Source organism: Puntigrus tetrazona, chromosome 19 (genome assembly GCF_018831695.1).
Source record: "Puntigrus tetrazona isolate hp1 chromosome 19, ASM1883169v1, whole genome shotgun sequence".
NCBI classification, from domain to species: Eukaryota; Metazoa; Chordata; class Actinopteri; order Cypriniformes; family Cyprinidae; genus Puntigrus; species Puntigrus tetrazona.
The window spans coordinates 10,554,143-10,577,143 of NC_056717.1; the positions used below are offsets into that span (position 1 = coordinate 10,554,143).

The 23,001-nt window shown below is 39.3% G+C and overlaps 1 protein-coding gene across 12 annotated transcripts in view; it reads right to left on the reverse strand.

Moving 5' to 3' along the window:
• macf1a (microtubule actin crosslinking factor 1a) overlaps positions 1-23,001 on the reverse strand; it is a 150,254-nt gene that overhangs the window by 126,228 nt on the left and 1,025 nt on the right. For 11 of the 12 annotated variants that reach the window (XM_043217120.1, XM_043217118.1, XM_043217124.1 and 8 more), the window contains exon 2: positions 18,806-19,040. In XM_043217120.1, the coding sequence (XP_043073055.1) occupies positions 18,806-19,028 (223 nt within the window). In that variant the 5' untranslated portion in view covers positions 19,029-19,040. Of the gene's footprint in view, positions 1-12,468; positions 13,256-18,805; positions 19,041-23,001 lie in introns of those variants that run through there. The other variant, XM_043217111.1, reaches the window with a different exon arrangement.

A 23,001-nucleotide genomic window follows, 5' to 3' on the forward strand; every position in this document is an offset into this window, starting at 1 on the left:
TTTTATGTCTTTGTGAACTAACTACACAGAAAGTATAGAATAGCCCATCATGCGGTAGGACAGCAGCCCATCCAGGTGCGCCAAAGGCAGGAGCAGATGTTTTGGGCGTCTTTCGCGGGTATGCAGTCAGTCCGTTACCCACGTCCAACACGTCAAAACATGAAAATACGTATGCAGACGCATGCAATTCCATCAGACACACATCCCTGAGGAGGAACATATAATCATTTATCTGAAGGCCAAGAACATTTTTATAATAAATGCCAAATTTTCATAGATTCATAGAGAAGACTGTCACACTACAAAACAAGTAGGCATATCTTCCACTTAGCCAACAGTCAGGTCAGATGTGTCTACAGACTAAATATTTCAAAACCTTTTTATAAAAATAGACTGTAGACTTTGAAAGTCCTGAGATGGGCTGCCTGTAATGGGTTTGCTGTGAAGAGGATGGCTTTAATAACAAAACAGAAAAATAAAATAAATAATATAGTTACTTTTTATTCAAAGGATCCTAATAAAAGTAATTTAATTCTATCTCTTTCTTATAAAAACTACAAACAATATATAAATACTGAACAGTAGCAATACATAACACTGAAACTTTACAAAAGGAGATTTAGGAGATATTGAGGAAAACTTAAAAAAAAGAAAGGTCCAGGCCACACATTTATCACGTATATTAGAAACACTTATATTATAAATCCCCAAAGTATCTGACCCCAGACCTTTCACATAATCCCATTACCAAAAAAATGAGAAACTGAGATAGGCTGAAACCAAATATATTCTGCTTCTTAAAAAGCAATCACGTCATAAAGCACCGCCATCCATTTCGGTCCATAGACTCCATGCAGACTGTTAAATTTGAGATCCTTTCGAGGCGTGTTTATTAGCAGGGGCAATGGAGCAGAACAGAACTGGCTCTGATAGAGAAGTAGGGAAAGGTCGAGGACCAAAAGTGGGACAGAGTGATGGAGAGATGCTGAATTGGATGGGCTCCATAAAACGGCTTCCATCAGGGAAGAGTGATTTTATCAGCAGGGTCTGAGGTGCTTACAAAAGCTCTGTTCCTGGGTAGACCTAACACTAAAGATTAGCTTTTGACACAAGTGTTGCTCACAAGAAACCTATCAAGAGTGCATATGTGTGGACAGCATGTTTTGGCTTTGGAGGCATGTTTTGATGACCTCAGCTGACTCGAAACATGGCTGAAAACGCTATCTAGGTAATCAGTTTGCTAAACACAGCCAAGGTAACTCCAGATGGTTACAGATTAAAACAAAACAGATGATGTTCGTGTTCGCAAACAATTGAGAGTTTTATACCGGCCCAAGCAGGAACATGACTATGCAGTGACTTCCTCCTTCCCGTCACCTCCCAAAACTTGCTGTTATTTCAGGAATGCAGATCCGGCCCCACTTCTGTTCCTAGCGGCGAGCTGCTGTGTCACCCTGACCACTCCTCCTCTCCCACTCCTTCAGCTGGAGGGCAAATATACAGTATGCAGGGCTGTTTTTAGACAGACACCTCCATTTGCACCCCTCTCCAGCGCATCACATATCATTAACAGCCCACTCAAAAGCAAATGTGTCGCAGGCACAAACATGATCTTACTCTCAGCTTTCCAATGGATTTACTTTAGTCAAAATCATTTCCTCTAGTTTGCTTTATTTATTAATGCCCATTTCTACCTCCTGTTTATTCATTATTACTTTCAGTAAAAGAGACGGAAGATGAAAGACGATGAACTGCAGTTAAAAGGTGATTGAGAAAAAGTTTCCACATCTATTGAAAGTGCAGTCAGTCAATCGATCAGACAAACGATCATAACGTACAGTAAACGTTCAAATCCTTTAAAATCTTTCAGTCTGTGCAAATCATTTTTAAGTGTCGCCCTAATGCTTTGAACTCCAAAATCTCTTTTAACGGCAGGCTGGACTGTGTTAAAATCTGTTAACGGTAAATTTGAAGTAATTAAATAAAGCATAAAACACAAAACAACTCCTTCCACCAAAACTATTTAGAGTTTAATGGTAAACATAAAAATACTCTCAGTAACCAACAAAAAGAAAGGACAATTGTTACAAATAAAATAACATAAAATATAATACAAATAAAAAAATAAATAAAAAAAATCAATGCATTGTAGTGTTTTTGTTTTTTTTTTAAAGTAAATAAATAAACTATACCGAAACTGAACATTACAGTAGGTGTTAAAAATATTCTTTTGGTATGACTAGGCTTTTAACCTAGGCCTTGGCCTCCTTATGCATGGTGGCACATGACTGGGTTTTGGAAATCACTCCGGATACCCTCAACTCAACGGGTGAGCGAATTACCATAAACACCCACATGACCCCCAGACAGATGGAGAGGGTCATCCTTCACCAGAAGGGCTGACTGACCCCCTCCTTCCTATTGACAGGGCCAGAAGTGCAAAACGCATTAACAAAACAAGAACCTAAACGACTGAGAGAGAATGATAGCTGTTTACACCTGAACGAGAGTCATCAATCTTTCTGCGGAATCTGCCGAGAGATTAGACATAACTTAATTAAACCAATGTGTTTGGCTTGAGCCGAGCTACAGGCATTACATAACTGGGAAGCATTTCAGGGCGGCAATGCTAGCTCTGCTGAGTATACATTTTCACTTTTGCTGACATATATTTCCATTGTGTGAGAACACAATCGAAGATTTTTTCTTGATGTAGCCAAGCTTCACACATTTCCGCTCTTTTATTTACATCCAAATTAGAATCTATACAGCCTAATCTTTTGGCAAGATGTTTTAAAGGCTAACGGTATTACAGTGAGCTGACATTTGTAGATATGCATCTGCATTCACCTTTGTTCAAAGGCAGCATATTTGACAAACTCATCTAAAAGTGAACAGCTGGATACTGTGCAGACATATGGGAATGTTTTGTTCATTTCACCACACATCTGCCACCTCTTATTTTAACAGAAGCACTTGTAAGGACAGGCTGGGGAGGTAAGGAACATCTAATCTAATACACAAAAAGACTTTAGAAACACTGTAGCCCAATTCAATTAGTCTTCACTAAAACAAAACAACAAATGATCGTCCAAAACCCAAAAGAAGCCAAAAACCAAGATTAAAGAGATAAACACTGACTGAAAAAAGCTGCAATGGCCTAAATGATTCTCTCACAGACGTCTTTGTCTGACCATTTTAGCCAAGTCAGTTAGGAGCAAATCTTGTTAACACAGCTCTAGCCAAAACAGATTACAACTGCCAGTAACTAATGACCTACTAATCAGAGTCGCTGAAAAAGGGTGAAGAAGAGAAGTCAAAACTGAAGACTCTTGGCTCCCAGCTCTGATAAAGAAAAGGAATGTCCCTTCTTAGTCTACGGAAGTGATCCACACGCAGAAGAGAAGACGGCACTATATGGGGTCTGTGATATAACACATGGATTACAGTGATGGACTTTTATGCTCTAGTGGCACAGTGCTCGCCTGTTGTGCAGTTGACCCGCATGTGCTGCACCTTGTTGACAAGCAGAGGAATGCACATGCATGCATCATGGCGTTCTTGTGAAGCCACAGCAAAAACTTACACGGAAGAGAAGAAATTGCTGAATAAACGTCAATATTATGTTTTCTCTGCACACAAACAGTATTGCCAGTTTTCTGCGGTCACACAGTCATGTTGGAAGCGAAGGCCTGGCTCTCAGTCTCCGCTCTAATTCATCCCAAAGGTGTTTTATTGGGTTGAGGTCAGGACTCTGTGCAGGCCAGTCAAGTTCATCCACAGACGCTGTCATCCTGCTTTGTGGAAGAGGAAGGGGCCAGCTCCAAACTGTTCCCACAAAGTTGGGAGCATGGAATTGTCCAAAATGTCTTGGTATGCTGAAGCATTCAGAGTTCCTTTCACCGGAACTAAGGGGCCAAGCCCAGCTCCTGAAAAACAACCCCACACCATAATCCCCCCTCCACCAAACTTTACACTTGGCACAATGCAGTCAGAAAAGTACCGTTCTCCTGGCAACCGCCAAACCCAGACTAGTCCATGAGATTGCCAGATGGAGAAGCATGATTCATCACTCCAGAGAACAGATCTTCACTGCTCTAGAGTCCAGTGGCGGTGTGCTTTACACCACTGTACCCGGCGCTTTGCATTGCACTTGGTGATGTATGGCTTGGATGCAGCTGCTCGGCCATGGAAACCCATTCCATGATGCTCTCTACGCACTGTTCTTGAGCTATTCTGAAGGCCACATGAAGTTTGGAGGTCTGCAGAAAGTTGGCGACCTCTTCGTACTGTGCTTCAGCATCCGGTGGCCCCGCACCGTCAGTTTACTTGGCCTACCACTTTGTGGCCGAGTTGCTATTGTTCCCAAACACTTCCATGTTCTTATAATACAGATGATAGTTGACTGTGGAATATTAAGGAGCGAGGAAATTTCATGACTTGATTTGTTGCACAGGTGGCATTCTATCACAGTTCCATGCTGGAATTCACTGAGCTCCTGAGAGCTACCCATTCTTTCACAAATGCATGCCTAGGTGCTTGATTTTATACACCTGTGGCCATGGAAGTGATTGGAACACCTGATTCAGATTATTTGGATGAGTGAAACTTTTGTCAATGTATGTGCACTGTGTATGATTATTGTAGATATTATGTAGATTATATGTAGATATAAATACACACACATACAGTATATATTTTGGAGAATGTACACGCATATACAGCTATATATTTAGATTATTGCATATAAATTCATATTATATATAAATACATTTAATTTACATCACATTTATCTTGCCGACTGTGCAAGTGAGGCGAGAAGATGCTAGCCTTATTTCTAATATGGCAATAATTACATGCAAAAGGTGGATAAGTGAGATTAGTGCTGCCCCTGCAGGAGGTCTGACTGTTAAGCACCTATCCAGGAAGAAAGATTAGCAACAGGACTGATTTGAATGGCAAATCTCTCAGCTTTCAGGCAAATGCCCTCTCATTCTCTCTCTGGATCATCAACTGTTCATTTACAGTATTACAAGGCAGTCCTGTGTAACAGTATAATGAAAAGTTAATAAAGAATACGCAAGTAAACTATTCATTAACAGGAGGTAAGAACTTTAAAGAATTATATACGGCGGCTTTTATTTGACAAACCTATCCATGCAATATTTTATGTAAATCTTTCTTAGAGGAAACTTTACCATCCTCTATAAACCACATTCAGCATTTCCTCTTCAGAATTGCTTCAGAATTAATAAGGTAATGTTAAAGCTTAAAATACTCACCTGTGTGGAAACTATTTGTAATCTAATAGGGGTATAAAGCTCTCTCAGATCCACGCCCTGTTGCAAGACAGTCCCAGCATTCATTGGTGTGGCTAAAGGATCAGATGCCACCACAATCAGCGGGCAACATTCCCACTGCAGCTCAGCTGAGAGTCATGCGCTTAACTGCTTTCAGAACATCAAAAACATTCGTCCTATTGAGCAGAGCAGGGCTGCTATAAATCATAATTCTTCACGGGAGTTGAATGATTACCATATTACACTCAACATGGTGCTCCACGGTAATTCAATAAAGCATCGGAGGCAGCATTTTAACCACACTATTCTTAACCATGCTTAACTAAAATGTAAATAATCCAGAACAAGCCAACAATCTAGAACATTTGTCATCAGGTTATCTTAATCTGATTAAATATTTGCATACTTTAGGAAATTCATTGTACATTATTGCTCAGCAGTTTATGTTATGCTTACCAGGCTGCATTTATTTGATGAAGAATACAGCAGATAATGTGAAAATCCTATCTATTTCTGTTATGAAAATGCAGAATTTGTAAAGCTTAAAATAGTCATCATTACTTATTCAAAGGTTAAAGTACTTTGCCTTTTTATTTTATTTGAATAGAAATTAAATAATAAAATAAAATTATTTTGTAAGATTATAAATGTCTTTACTGTGACTTTTGATCAATGTCATCAATGCTTTACTTCTGAATAAAATATGAGACCACACCTCAAGCCATTAACTTTATTAATGAACTGAATTTATTAAACATTATTGAACTTCAGTGAGTAATCAGAACTAGTGCACAATCACTCTGCCCAAAGGGACAGAAGAAATTGTTAAGACAGCAGATGGAGTTAAAAAGGATTGGAAATAGTACAGTTTCCTACATAAGCACATATATGCACACACTCTTTTCAAGAGCAGGGGAGGATGAGTGAAGTGAATGTCCTTGTTACACACACACACACACACACACACAGGTGCTTCCTACCACCTGAAGAGGATAAGGAAATGTCATGTAATTAAATTTTATAGGTTACGTCTGGACAGTTACTCTACATTGTGTTAAACTCATTCCCTTTCACATGCTTATGAATGCAGGAGATTGGAGAAATTAATTAATTAATATATTGAAAAGTTTTGGTGAACTTTGCCCTGAAAATAGTGTTAAGACAGTTCACTGAAAAAAGCTAATCAAATTAGCCTAAAGAGGCTGTGAGGTTTGCAGAGATTTCACCATTTAACATTTCTGAATTTCTAATTCATTGTTAATTCAAAAAAAGAATCACTTCCAATCGACCATATTAACTGAGAGGTCTGAGATAATACTGCATGCTTAAAATCTACTCTAATCAGCCCTTCAGACTTTACTGAGCTAATCTGACCAGACAATAGATGAAAAAGAGGAGCGAGAATGCAGAAAACCCTTCAAACGGAGCGCTGAAGTATTAAAGACATAAATCATCACAAAAATAAAAGTGCTTCATTTGTAGAAAAGCAGCAAGGCAGGAAATATTCCAGGTAGGATGATTTGACGGTGTGTAATGTTGCTAGGCATACAAGTCATCTGTTTTTTGTAAAGTATTAAAGAGAAAAAAAATGAGCGGGGCTTCTCTGTCAATCTATCATAAATCAATGTCTCTCCAAGCCAATGCGGCCTCATGCTTTTAACACAACCTTCATGATTAATTCACCATCAAAGATCTGGCCATCTTCTACTGCACACTTGTTCAAAGACATCTCTATAACTCCTGCTCATTTTTCCCGGGTTTTCTTTTTGGCAGCAACCCCTGAGGTAAAACACAGCAATGTGTGTGTGTGTGTGTGTGTGTGTGTCTAGCAGAGACTGGTACTAGAGCACAGCGGCTACAGTCTCAAATCTGAGCACCCTGCCACTCTGAGAATCATCAGTGATTGTCTTGAAAGCTCAGCAGCCAGTGCCCACCAGCACTGCTCATCACGGCCTACTCCCCCCAGCAGGACGTCCGTGTAAGAAAGGCTAGAGACATTATGTAAAGGGGAATTATGTCAAACACAGTTCAGCAAAAAGTTGGTGTGACTACAGTGCAAAAGTAAGTCACCGCAGGAGTTAAAGGAATCCTTTAAAATCAGTTGAGGATTCATTACACAACAGCCCTTCACAGGCCCAGCTACTGCAGAGTGGGGCAGTTGGCTTGCTAATGCACCAAGAGGACAAAGAGCTTAAATACAGGACCAGACTAACAGGAGAGTAAGGCACAAAATTAGAAAACTGTGCTCGCTATAAAGGAGGCTTAAGGTGCAGCCAATTCTGCGTGCAAAAACAGGTCCACTGTCGACTGTTAATAGCATAAAAGTATGAAACGCTCAAACAGAAGTCTCTTTCAAGCCAAACATCTGTCAGCATGCTGTGATGTGTTTAAAATTGCAAAGAAACAGTTTATAAATTATGGAGAAAAACAAGAAAAATGTAAAATGCTTGGTTCTGTGCATCAGTTATTGATTGGATTGAGGCCAATATTGATGTGAGCTAGCAGAAAAGATTGGAGATGTTCAGCAATCAGCATTCATCTACGGCTGTGACGGAGGCATTTTATATATATATATATATATATATATATATATATATATATATATATATATACTCCTCACTGTTTATAATAACTTCTCACTGTTTATGTTTATATGAGCTTATGTTCTGTCCAGGGGAAATGTTTGTTGCATGTATGAATGTAATAGAAATTGTGTCTTAACATTAGAGCGTGTAATGTGATGTGGTTGTCACGGGGACCGTCACAGCCCTACATCACTTTTCAGGAATCAATTGTCATTCATTACATACCACCTTCAAACAACTGTGGGCCAGCAAATTAATTAATTTGTTCATTAAGTCAGATTTCACAGTAACATCAAAAACAAATAGCACTCTTTGTTTTACTTACTGTAAAAAAATAACAACAGCGAATTGCCATTTTATAATTTACTGATTATAGAATTCATTGTTAGAAATAAATCTCTCCCTCTGCCTAGTTAAAGCTTTTTTTAATAAACTCCTATTAGATAACTTCATTACTGTTGACATTGTTAATTTGCATCAAAATATCCCTATAATCATTTCCAGTGAATGGAAGACATTTGTTTAATTGAACATGCAATATTTAGCCATTAATGGATAACAATGCATTAAGCAGCACACTCGCTTTCCATTCCAAACAAATCTAGAATATTTTTTGAATGAGCATGACGTTTTCAGAGCATTGCTTCTCAGATAAATGCAATGATTGTAATGTTAGACGCTAATATCCTACATCTGCTAGATGTCTAATGAGAATTGACAGGATGCCTCCGCCATGTCACCTAACATCCTGAACCAAAGAGGATCAGCCCTCTGACGACTTTTTCCCCACTGACACAGTCAGGTGCCGGTACAGAATGTGGCCAAACAGGAAGTGCAAGGAGGGAAATCCTGCAGCGCTGCAGTAGAAAAAGAGGAAAAGAGAGCGAGAGAGAGAGAGAATAAGGGAGAAAGGGAGAGGGAATACAGAGGCCAAGGCTGAGGCTGTATGTGCTCATGGTCACCGCAGTCTACCGTGAGAGGAAGAATGACAAGGATTCAGGGGAAACTAGGCCATGTGGAAAACGACAGTTGTAACGATCCATCCTCGATCATTTGTCTGCCTCTGTGCACTGCCTCAAGCTCACATTTCCCCTCCAGACCAGCAAAAGCTTGAAGGTTCAATAGACAAACACTGAAATGTTTTTGGGACTTTCCATAAGAAATCAAATCCTATTGCATCATTTCCAATTAACGAGACGATTGCTATACGACGTATGATGGATCCAAAACTTATGGATAGACCAAGTCCTTCACATTTTTTTTTTTTTTTTTTTACTAATAGGTTTCGCTCAGAGGCACGTCACAATATGGAAAAAAATAGACCTGCCGCCACCTTCACTTCGTCGTGACATTAATAAAAAAAGTTAGGGATTTGAAAGCACAGCTACAGCTTTCATAATAAAAGACTTAAGAAAGCAGCATGACAAGCATTCTAACTGGATTCTAGACAAAGACAGCAGGAACATCTTTAGGGTATTTACAGCACAAACAAAGAAACTGACGAGACAGCTAAAAGAGGCTTCCTTCCAAACGGCCACTTCCTCTGGCTCGCTAGAGGAAACGGACACACACACAAACACACTCTGTGAAGTCAGTGTTTGTGTGTGTTTGAGGGTCACTGGGATCAGGGACCACAGGGTGACCAGGCCAAAGGCCAGTAAAACTGAGCGAGGCAAAAACTATGGGTGTCGGGTAAACAGAAGACAAAGCCAAATGACAAAACTGGATATAGCACAAAACCTTCAGTTACAAGCATCTGCATTAAAAATAAAGGAGCCCATATCATGAAGGACTGCACTTGTGTACAATCTAGCGAAGCGGTTCTGGTCTGGTATCATCTCCATGCATGTCCCCAGGATATCAACTGTATGGGTCTTACGGATCGACAGCAGACCAGGGCAAAGGGATGTGTCTCTTTCTGCCATTTGCAAGCTGCTGTGGTTTGTATATCCTGAACGGGTCTGTTTTCTTCTGACTCATGGTTCTTTCTCCTTCTCATTCTGGACAGTAGTCGGCCCTTCATATCCAGCTATTGTCTTTGAGCTTCAGTTAACTCAATGCATACGGAAAAACAACTTAAGCTCAAAAAAAACATACTAACATGGTCCAAATAGCCACCACCCTCTTATAAACAGAGGCCTTTGAATTATTTAATCTAGTATCATGTGTCCAACTCCGATTTCAGCTTCAAGTGACACCTTTACAAGCCACCAAATCCACATTTCTCACATTTCCTCTCCTATTCTTCATGAAACTGCCACAAGTGCCAGCGCTGAAAGCCACATAAAAACATTAAGGAATATATACGCACTGTGTATATGTTTGACTGGTCATGTTTCACTGCAAACAGCAGGGAAAGTTTGAAATACATTGACACAGAAATTTCTTTACTCTAAAAACATCACATGATACTTGATACCGGAACACACAACAAGTCAAAGCTTTGAAAACACCTACACATTATTCATCATTAGGCCTAATAGTTAACATATTAAAAATAATATGATAAATGTAGTGAATACAAAAAAATGTTATAATCTCAACTGTTCTGCATAAACAGTATTTTAAACAAGTGATAAAGCTATATGATGGATTACCAAAAATAAATAAATAAAATCAATAAATAGAATTTAATTTAGTTGCAATTTATATTTGTCCAACTACTATAAATCATAGGATTTGGGAATATGCCGTCCACCTATTTAAAGATTTTAAAAAAGTAAATATTGTAGAAACAAAATGTTGTCAAGTATGTACACTGATAGTGTGTGTTTATTTAGTGAATGAAAAAATAAATAGACTGATTGCACGTTCAAACATTACTCCGCATAAAACACAAGTACACGTCACAACAGATACGGTGACATATACGTCCAATTGAGAGTCAGTGTGGCGGATAAAGTTAAATCTATTGACCTATTGACAAAGCTAGCCTGGGAAGAAAAGAGGAAGGCCGTCTACGTCAATACGTAAAGAATAAGAATAAACGAAAGGCATAAATAGAATACAAGAAGGAAGTGGAGGGTTGCATAAGTTCAGATCCCGCTGCCCTTAGTCCTTCATTCATCAAAATAAAACAACTCCCTTAGTAACCGCTTTAAAATATTCTGTTGGCTAATGTGGGTGTAATGCATGCAATTAATTAAGCCTGATTTATCACGCTCTCTGCGGAGGGCAGCGCTCAAGCTCATATTAGCCTTGTTGTTTCAAAAGTGTTACACTGACGAGACGTCAGTCAAAAAGGAAATAGTTTTATTTGAATAGACAAACAGTCCGGTGCGGCTGGATGCATTATCACAGTGCATCAACAAGCTTCTGTGCGTTTATAGGCATTATTAGGCGTTTTTCTAAATAGTACAGAAAAACTTTGTGTTTGTTTTGATATTAAAACCTTTTTTTACGAGGATCAGCACATTTTTTACAGATATAAAATGACCAGCTAATACACAGAGGATCCATTAAGATCACGGTCTAAAAACAAGCTCCCAGTGCTATCTTAGGCCCCTGTCCCAATGGCCCGGCAGAATCGCATTTCATTACAATAATCAATAATTAAAAGGCCTCTTTTCATCAGGGCTGCATCACAGATGCTCTTCGAATCAACCGACATCACTCGCTCTCCCTTATATTCCCATCACGGTCAATTAGATTTGAGGTATTCATGTTTCACAGGAACACTGTCGTCGGACGTACACAAGAGCCATCTGAGGCCCTCGGGGGTTCACTGCTGTCCGTCTGAAGACAATCCTTCACTGCTTCCCAACAACTGGACGAGCTCAGACAGCAATGGACCACTGGAGAAGATCAGACAGCAGCAGACAACCGGACAAAGCAGTGGACAGTTGGACATGCTACCACACTTCCACAAAAATAAACCAGCCCAAGTAAACAGAATAAACTCTAATAATGTGTAATGGTGTAATGATCAAATCAAATGCAGCGGTTTAATTAAACAGGCGTATGAATCATTTAAAGGCGGGCAGCTCCCGAGTCTTTTGTTTTCGGTGTCACACAGCCGCTAGGTTTATAGTAAATACAGTGAAATCAATCTCTGCAGTTGTGGGAACATAATGTGCACCACTTCCATGTTATTTAAAATAATCAACGTTTATGATTTAACAGCTATTATAGTATTTAGTATTAATAATAATAAATATGCTAAAAATCATATTAATATTGTATATTATACTGTCGTATAGTCATTTTTTATTTTACTGTACAATTGTAATTTCACTTTCAATTAGGGTTAAGCACATATAGGATATGCCCAACAACAACAATATTTATTTATTTAATGTCGGTTTGGTTTCATTGATACGATATAGGAAAACAGGCCTGTTTTTTAAAACTTGGAAAAACTGCTCATTAACAACATTCCCGCTGCACGGAAGCACTGGATGTCCTCTGCCCCGTCACAACCCCATGGGAACAGAGTCCCACCATCCTCCACCGTCCTTGGGCGATTGACAACTAAATAACAAACGTAAAGCATGCGCAAAAACATCAGCTATATGCAGCCGCGCACAGACGTCTCCCCCCGAAATAAACAACGCGACCGAGCAAAGCTTTAGCGAGCCATTTACCTTTGTATCTCTCCAGCACGTCCTCGTACGCCTGTGCGAACTCCTTCTCCTGGGAGTGATTCGCCGGCAGCAAGCCCGGGATGTAGCCGGCCATAGCGTCTCTCACTCCCGCTGGCCGACCTACAGCGGCCCGCTGATAGAGTAATCCAGGACGGTGGGTTCCGCTCGTCCGACAACAGCTGTCAAGTCCCGTTTGGGATAAATATCCACTGCGAGCAAGGACTTATTCGCGCTCCAGTGGGTTTCTAAAGCGTATTACGCTGCGTTCGGTTATCGTAACGCGATGAATTAAACAAATCGAGTGATTATAAAGCTAATTCGGACCGGCGCTTCCCGTAGACGCGCCGTCATGAAAAGATTATATAAATAACGCCGCGTAAATGTCTGTGTTTGGAGTAAATATCCCTTATCGTATATGACGGCCACACGTCCGAGTGGTTTTAAATGTAGACGCACCGCTATATAAACCCATCGTTCATTGGCGCAGATCGGGATCCCAACGGTTATCGTATTTAAAGTCCATCGTAGCGCGTGCGGGCCGGTGATTGGGTTTATATGCGTGCGCTCCTCAAGAGTGTGTGTGTCTGCGTGCGGTGGGCGGTCCGTCCGGCTCCTTCCGAAAGCAGATACGAGGCCTCAGTGAAACGGTATCCGGACAGTGCTTCTTGTATTCCTTTGTCGATGCGCTCCTGGCTCGCCGGTACCCGCTACATTATGTTTTTTTCCCCATCCGTGCTGCTCAACGCAATGGCCGCTTCTGTATTAATCGCGCGGCGTGCAGACGTCTCCCTCCTCCCTCTCTTTCGCCCGGCGCGCGCGGGGTTCAGGTTTCTCTATTCTTCCCGCAGTGCCTGCGCTCTCCTCTCCCATCCCTCCCTTCCTTCCACGGCCACGCCAGGCACATCCAGCGCAGGAAACTCGCGGCGACGACGGCTGATGTGACCGAGGCCGACTCTTGGGTTTTGTCGCCCCCGGCTGGTCAAAGCGGAGAGGTGCGTCTCGCTACCCGTGCCCCCTGCTTTATGCGGGCCAGTATATTTAACTAGCAAAAAAAGAAACACTGATAGATGCGATTTGCAATTACGCATTAAGCGTTAAAGTCGTACGTTTGATCCTTTGTAGCCCTTTATAAAATCAGGCAAAATTAAAGACATCCCCGAGGCTCTGTTCTGAGTTCAAGTGTATTGTGGGAGTAGGCGAGAAAAATCACATTTTATTAGAAAATGGAAGTAGCTGGATATCCAAAGATACCCCTGAGCACGCTGAACAGAATGACGCCTTCGTATTCTGACTTTTTTTCTCAAATTCGTAGCCTCTTTTTGTCCCTGTGTTTGAGAATAAGTGAAGATTTCTCTTATCGGTCATCCTAACAAAAATAAATGAATGAAAAAAAGAAGAAGAAGAAGAGGACACAAACCGCCCCTAACACATCAGTTTCATAAGAAGACCAGACTTTCCAAAACTAGATCCGCTCACCCAGATCAAACCTTAACCACACGACTCCAAGAAATGCTGATCCAACCACTTGGGTTGTTAAACAACAAATAAATCACAAGTCTTTACTTTAACTATTTGCTTCAAACGCAAAGTCTTCTCCCTGAATAAACGTATTCATCAAAAGTAAATTCGATAGCACACTTACATCAAGCCGCTGTTATAAACATTGTTTATGACGAGCGTTCCTGTGTATTAAGAGCAGGTGCACGTGAAAATCAGCTTGGGTCACCGAGAAAGTTTAGTCGCAAGAGTGTTGAAACATTTGCAAGACTTCTCCGCCCCATTTCTCCGGATCCCACACCGAAGGCTAACACAGCGAAGACACACTTGCACAAACACAAAGTACTGTGTGAGACCCGGAGAGCGAGGACATCTGACAACTGCGAGCCTGACAGCGGATATTGCTATCGGCCCAGTGAGTCCCTAAACACACACCACCGAGGAACATTACACATCTCCGGGAAAAGAGGGCATCATAACCAAATAAAGCAGGATCGCCTAAATATGCTGCCTCTGTTAAAACACCTTTTTGCTTTAGAAAAAGATGTAATGTATTTCTTGCAGGTGTAATTATCATAAAATATTTTTTCAAATCACAATATGATTATTATGGATCATGTCTCAGGCTGTTCACTTCAGTGACAGTGTATCAGTTTACTGATTTATATATACATATATATATATATATATATATATATATATATATATATATATATATATATATATATATATAAGACTTCTTATCCAGAATAACGCTCTACATTTATAGCATTTACGGTCTACATTTAAGAGCTCTTAGGGGTCTCTTTATGCTTAGTCACTTCAAGCGCTTGATCGATCAGTCTGAGTATCACATTTTACATTTAACCACACCAATACGTCTCTGCCAAACAGATGCTCTTATGAAATATTCAAAACTAATGGAGTTTAGCTCTGTGACTGAGGCTGCACATAAAAGCTAAAAGCATTACCCAAAAAAAAAAAAACATGCCATATTAACTTTCAATATAGGGACGCAGCAAGAAAATTCTGACCAGTATTATTACAAAGACACTTATTAACATCATGTTGTTGCTGATAACCAACGCGAGGCATGTGTTAAAGTACTGTTTTGTTCAAATAGATTCCAAATGGAACATTAAAAGCTGAAATTAAAGGAACAGTTTACCCAAAAATGTCACTTGCTCATCAAAGCATTCTCTGCAGTGAATGGGTGCCGTCAGGAAGAGAGTTCAAACAGATGGAAAAAGCACAATAATCCATATCATGAATCAGTGCATGTTTTGTCAAGTGAAAAGATGAAAATCCATCATTAAAGAGTTTTTAAATTCCAACTGTTGCTTTAAAATCCTCTACTCTTCTATCCATAATACTGCTTTCTCCGGTGAAAAAAAAGTGATTGAAAAAGTGCAAAAATTAGGCACATTATACACTAAATAATGGCTGTGGAATTTGATTATGGATTATGGCAGTCATATTTTGGAAGCGAAGCAACGGTTTACAATGCTGGATTATATTGATGGACATATTTCATACAATCCCACAGCTTTTCACTACACAAGACTTTAATTACGAGCATTATGAATTACTCGATATTTAATTGTGTAAATGTTCAGATAATTTCCTTTTAGCATATTGTACTTTCCTGTTCAGCTTATTATAATTCACAGAATGAAAGAAATAGGCTTTAAATATATATTTTTTGGTTTGTTTTACAATAGATTTACATTAAGTGATCAGTGAAGAAAGGCAAAGGTATTATAAATATTAAAAGATAGATAGATGTAGATAGACAGACAGACAGACAGATAGATAGATAGATAGATAGATAGATAGATAGATAGATAGATAGATAGATAGATAGATAGATAGATAGATAAATGATAGACAGATAGATAGATAGACAGACAGATAGATAGATAGATAGATAGATAGATAGATAGATAGATAGATAGATAGATAGATAGATAGATAGATAGATAGATAGATAGATAGATAAATGATAGACAGATAGATTTACTACTCTATTATCTTGATTTAGCTAAAACAAGGAGGGGAATTCTTTCCAATGGAAAAAGCACACATTTTGTTTCTTTTCTTGCTCTGTAGGTGGGCAACAACAATAAACGTTGATGGGAAGCGTTCTGAAAGTGTTTTTCCATTGTGAATCTCCCTGTCATGCCGCATTTAAACTGTGTGAAATTATGGCTTCATCGGCCTCTTATCCTCTTTCTGTAGTGCGTACTGATTCAGACACCACTCACAACAGTGAACGGCCACCCAGACTCAAAAGTCTTTGACACTGCTGTGAATTAGTCAATTTATAGCCTTTGGACCGCAGCTTGGGTTCGAACAGCTTCACCTGCACGCACACATAAAATAAAAGGAGGTTAGAGCTGATATCTGTGTGCATGGAGTAGTTTGTGTTTGGAAACTTTCTATGTTTTCTAGGCAACTGTCATAACTGTTTTGCGGCATGGCATTCCAAGACTGAAGTGCTGTAAATCACACACACACACACACACACACACAGTTATCCCCTCCATGCTCATTGTCTCTCTAACGTCGTCCCTCGCCATCATTTCCTTTCCCCTTTTAACCTCCCGTTTGAACCTTTTCCTTTTAGTTTTGCCCCTTCTCTCATCCATTGTCATCACCTTCTTTTTATGTTCTCTTTCTTCTTCCAATCATTTCTTTGAAATTACTCAAGCCTCACATAACTACTCCCTCTTTTCTCGAACTCAAATTGAAATTCTAACGATCTTCCTAACTATATGACTGCTTGTTTTTTTGGGGCTTTCGCACTTTTTGATTCCCTTTGCCTCCTATTTCATAGCCATGGAAACTAAGGGGGACTGGAAAAGCAAACAGGTAACCCATGGCAACGAGGGAATTGAGGGATTCAGGCTGAGTCACCCATTGAGCTGCCTGAAAAAGTTCCCTTGACACCTCTGTATCAGAGATAACAAACAACCAGGCGGGCAGTTTTGATATTTCGTACTACTTTACTGTATAATAAGAGAAAGTTCAAATGATCAGATTTTATAATTACATATGAATAGTTATTTTATGAAGCTGTTTTGTTGAAATATTGCCCAGTTATATTACCCCGATTCATGTGATTACATTTTTATCTTCAAATATAAAAATGAATGTATGTTCATCATAGAAGAGATGTATTGAAGTCATTGTGTTCGTGTTTTTAAATTAGTGATGTCAAAATTAGCAAGTTGGCCTAGGTGATTAATTTGTCCAAATTAATTTGTTAAATGTTCACGTTTAACAGCAGCAGTTATTGAAAAAAAGAAAATCAATAACTTTTGTAGCTTTAAGGATTAATCTACATTTAATTTAGAGTAGTAGTGTTTCATAACTTTATTACATTTCTGTGTATTTCATGTATATTTCATTTTATGAAGGGCACAAGTAAACATCACATTTATTATACTGGGTTTATGTAAAGATTGGTTTAAGTTCATTTAAATTAGAAGTTGTTTTAAAGTCTTCTAATCTTTGTTTTAAAGTCTAATAAATAGATTGCTGAATGCCGAATGACTACAGTCAACAGTTAAATGGGGAAAAAGTCCTAGAGGCCTCAGTAGTGTTGGTATCAATACCCGCCTTCATTCATCAAAAACTGCCATTAAGCAAATATTAAAAGTAGACGGTGTTTGTGTTGTTTCTACATTAAACAGAAGATTACATGTGAAATTATTGCAATTTAAAAGTAGGTTTTAAAAAATGCATTGATTAATTAACTGCGATTAGAAAATCTGTAAAAAAAAAAAAAAACAATTATTGATTGACAGCTGTATTTTTAATGTACCTGTATTTTTGGATAAATTAATAGATCCAGACAATATATATATATATATATATATATATATATATATATATATATATATATATATATATATATATATATATATATATATATATAATATGTAATGTATATAATATCAAGTCACTTTATTTTAGGCTTATGATTATGCTAAAATTCAAGCTTGTACCATTTCATCCAGCATTACAGGTTTTACAGACCAAGAAAAAAGGCCGAATGTTGATGGAACAAACACAGATCATGTCTGACCGAGGCCAGTCTAGAGGGACACAAGCTCGACACATGGTCATAAAAAATGTGAGGTTAGGACTGGCAGGGAAAACTCTGTCAAGGCCTCGGCGAGGCAGTCTGCAAAGCATTCCAGATGTTCCTTCAATATCCTCGTATCCGTTTTTATAAACCAAGTAAACAGTGACTAGTGTTTTCTCACACTTTTGATCGCACATATACACCAAGTCGCGAAAAAAGATAACTAAACCTCTTTGACTTTAGCCAGTTTTCTCTCTGTACTCAGCAACTGTTCAGTTCAGGAACACAGACACGGTCTGTCAGGAGCAATGAAATCAGCAGGAAAAGCCTCAAAACATTTGGCCTCTCTTCTCCCAATCACAGTTCATTTCACAGAACTTGATACACGTGCAGTTATATGTCTCAATGCTGAATCCCACAACAGACAGTATCTAAAAAAGCCCTGCATGTGCTTCTTTCCAGCTTTAGTTCCAGACTGCTTTAAATCAAATCAATGAGTCAGGACACACAAAACAAGTCTACTTTATAGATTTGATTTAAAGTGATTTCGTTATTTAAAAAAAGATCTATCAGTGTGCATATAATGCAAGTCAATGTGCTCCTTCGTTGTTTTGGATCCCATTGGCTTTCATTATATGGACAAAAACATCTTTTGTGTTCTTTAGAAGAAAGAGGGTCAGTTTGGAAAAAGCCATGAGGGTTTCTTTGGAGTTCTGGGTGAATTATCCCTGCTGAAGAACTTTTTCTTACCTGCGACTCGCACGACTGCCCTCTCTGCGGGGTCCAGCACCGAGTCCTGGCTCTTGCGCTTTCGTCTCTCGTGTTTGGAAAGGTTCCACGGCAGAGTGTCCCCTTTGGGCCCGGCTGTGCTGTGGGCGCAGGGCGAGAGAGAGCCCCCGGACCTCTCGCTGCGAAACGAACGCTCGCTCACACACGAACGTTCGCTCAGGCTCTCCTCGTCTGAGGAAGACATCTCGCCAGAGGGCTGGGAGGAGGTATGCAGAGGGGTGGCGGGGGTAAAACGGGAAACAGAAATAAGGTCAGGTGAGCGTGTGAGCGTGCGAGATGTATAATTCATCCCCCACAGGGCGACGTACTGCTACTACGTGCACGAGAGTAGAAAAACATCGCGAGAAAATTATCAATTGAACGCTCCGCAGTGAAATGGAAGCAAAAGAGGGGAAGACAGACGCTTCTGGAGATCAGCTGAGCGGCGCTGACTCGCTTCAACAGCGATGATGAGAAGGAAAAGTGGCAGGAGGATCGATCGCTCTTTTCAGGCCTTGATCAGTGCTGGGCTTTGAGTTTGGCTGGGCCACACCTCTGTGATGTGCATTCCTCTGTGATCAGCTGGAAGGAACGGGGCCCAGGGGGACCACGGTAGGTTCCTGTCCGTCACATTACTCCACACCAGCTGAACTCATCAATACAAGTGAGCTCAGTGAAAGCTGTCTGGAGATGTCCAATCTGCTCACGTCATTCATGAAAGGCTTGCTAGGAGCTAGGGCTACGGGACAGTATTTGGATATTTTTTTTATCTTTAAAATATTAGTATTTACACATTTGTACACGTTAAAATACATAAAAGAATAAGGAAGCATGCTTCATTTCAAATGAGTGAAAAAAAAAACAACTCACTGACAAATGGGCAAAACCTAGAATAATGAAAAAGTAATTCATCTTTTAATGTGGAAATATTTTTATTTTGTTGCAAATATGCCTGGCAGGATCGTTACACTAAATTACATCGTAGTGGGTAAATTCAGTAAATTATTGTATGATATATGTATGAAAAATACACCCCCACCAATTAATTTAAACAAAAACGTTGTCATTTTTTGTGGGGGAAAATGACAATTTAAAGCAGTATTGCATTTATGCTAAAATAATTAATTAAAGTATCTGAATTAATGACAAATAAGGGTGTTTACGATCATGGAAATATATATTTCCTTTTTTTTCTTGTAAATGTTACAAATGGTATTTGTGTTGGTGTCATAAGGTTTTTAAACGCTTTTATGCCATTTTCACCAAATACTTTGATTTAATAACTCTAGAAATGTGGTGCAAGCAGGGTCGTTGTCGGGGGGGACAGCCGGGAATGCTGTCCCAGGCCGTGTGATGAGTGGGTTTTCTATGGTATAGCCTATGAATTAAGTAGGGGGGAAGGGGTTTGCACATTTTTTTAACCCAAGGAAATGCTTTTGGTGTAACCATAAATATTTGACAGCATTTTCCTTGAAATCATTTTCATGAATTTTTGATACCCAGCCACACCAACAGAAAAACACTTCTTATCAAAAATATCCTCCATTTCTTAAAAAATAGCTTTTATTGGTGCTGCAAGACGATTAATTGCGATTAATCACGTGCAAAATAAAAGTTGTTTACAATACATATGCGTGTACTGTCTATAATTATTATATATATTTTCCAAATATGCACTGTACCTGTCTTTATGTATACAAAATAAATATACACAGCACACAATGCATGCATTGTGTAAAGAAAAACATTTATTTCGGATCCGATTAATCATGATTAATCACTTTATATATTTTATGTATGCAAGTATGTATTTTTATTTTTTACATTTGATTAATCCTTTGTCCCGTGACCCAGTAGACAAATGTACGGATGCATTTTCCCCCAAATATCACTAGTTTTATTTCCTAAAATACAGGAAAAAGGCCCCTTTTTCTTGATTTCCTCTTATTGAATAAGTTGACAACATGCCTCTTTGCATGTTGTATTAATGAAGCGTGAGTAGCTTTAGATGAAAAACTGTGAGTGAAAAGAATAAACGTAATGTTGATGTCAATGAGTCTGTCCTGGAAACCATTTCTATACACGAGAAAGCCTGTATTCCCTGCCTATAATCAAATACGTTCTTCACCGCTTCTCAAAAGCGGCACTAAGTTCACTCAAAACCATGTTGCTGAAGCTAGATCTCGTTGCCGTCCCGCTGCTGCCTGACAGCATGGTGGTTCAGCGGCAGCCAACAGATATAAATAGAGGCAACTCTGTTTTCAAAACCTCGCTATGTCATTATGCCTGTGAAGGAAAAGGCAGGGAACTACCGCTTTCTTTTACGCGATTTCATCTCTCATTTCTTTCCTACCGCCACGCTGAGTAAGTTCGCGACAGCTGAACGCACCCATTGCACGGACAGAGTGCCGTTGTGTTGATTTAAAGTCTCTGCGCAACCGGGTTTTCATTTGCACAAAGAGCCTGGCTTCCCACAACGTTCGCCAAGCACATCCCAGAGCAGCCCTGGTATTGCACCGCTGCTCGAGAGAAATGATAAGTTTGTGGAACAGAGGCTGGTGGCGTTTGTTCTCTTGCTGTGTTTAGACAATGTGCGCAAAGATGTGCTCGTGCGCGTTCACCCGTGAGGATACAGAAGAGTAACACTGACACATCACTATAGACGCGTTCACTCAATGATGACACTCGCTGGGAAACGGTTATGGAGGAGGGGATCTTATCATAGCAATAAATAATGGCATTGCATTATTCAGAGCACTGTGGGCATTAAGGTATTAGTTCTATGGGAAATACGATATTTAATCCGCGCATAATAGCACGCATCCTGCATGTTTAGAGCAGTTTGTGCTTTTATAGTATAGCTCCGGTTTTGCTTTAAGTATGGAACAACAGAAAAAGTAATAGTTCACCCAAAATGAAAATTCTGTCATCATTCACTCGCTCCCTCAAGTCGCTCCTAACCTGTGTCCACTTTTTTCTTCTGTTGAACATAATAGAAGAAATTTTTATGAACGTTGGCAGTCAAACTGTAGACATTGAGTCGACTGTTGATTACAGAACATTCATTTTTGGGTGAACTATACCTATATATATATATATATATATATATATATATATATATATATATATATATATATATATATATATATATATATATATATATATATATATATATATATACATATACATATACATATACTGTATATATGTATATATATAAAATCGAAACACAACATCAGGATTTAAATAATCCTTGAAATTAATTAATTTATCACAAATGACATTGTGGTAAACACAAACGTACTTTTGTTGTGAACCCATATTTAATGTAGTCTAGGTTGTTGTTATTATGGCTAGCTGCATTATATTACTTTCATTCAGTTCTGTTTTCGCCCACAGTCCGCAGAAAAGACCTGTGGCACCATTCTTTTGGTCGAAACCCACCAGCTGAAAACCGCTGATCTATTTCGACAAATCTGACCTGGGTACAAACAGACAGAGTGCTAAAATAGACAATCCTGCTTGCAAGGCATCTTTGGATTACTTGATAAAATATGTGATCGGATTCAATTAGTGCTGGAGAAATCACAAGACATGCCGCAATCACAGACACTATTTGTCCTATTTTTGAGGTTTTGCATGTTTGCCAAAGGGCAGCAGCTACAATAAGCCCCATTTGATCAGATCAAGGATGGATTACGTACCAGGCCAATGGGGCCGGTGCCTGAGGCCTCTAACTGTCAGGAACCTCAAGATGTAAAACTCATGCAGACAGTGCTTGAATGTAACGTAAATGAAGTATTTAGGATGATTATCAGTGCATTTGAACACCTCTCTGCAGCTTTGATGCCGTACATGCCGTACGTCCTGACTTCGATATTTGATACGTATTTTATTATTTAGACTTAACATGTTGCAAAAGCTTTTTAAAACGAGATTTGATAGCTTTAGAGCCATCATCATGTGTGAAACTGAAATGAGCAGACTGCTTACGCTCACACAGCGGGCAAACATGGTGTATGTGCATCTCTCTGCAGGAGCGCAGGGCAGGAAACCATCTGTGGATGTTGTTAGAAATAGTCTTTACCCACTCGACCTTCTGTACTTTCACATTTTAGCCCAGGAGTCGTTGCGATTATGTAAACAAACTGAGAGCAAGTCTTCGGTAGTCCCTCGAA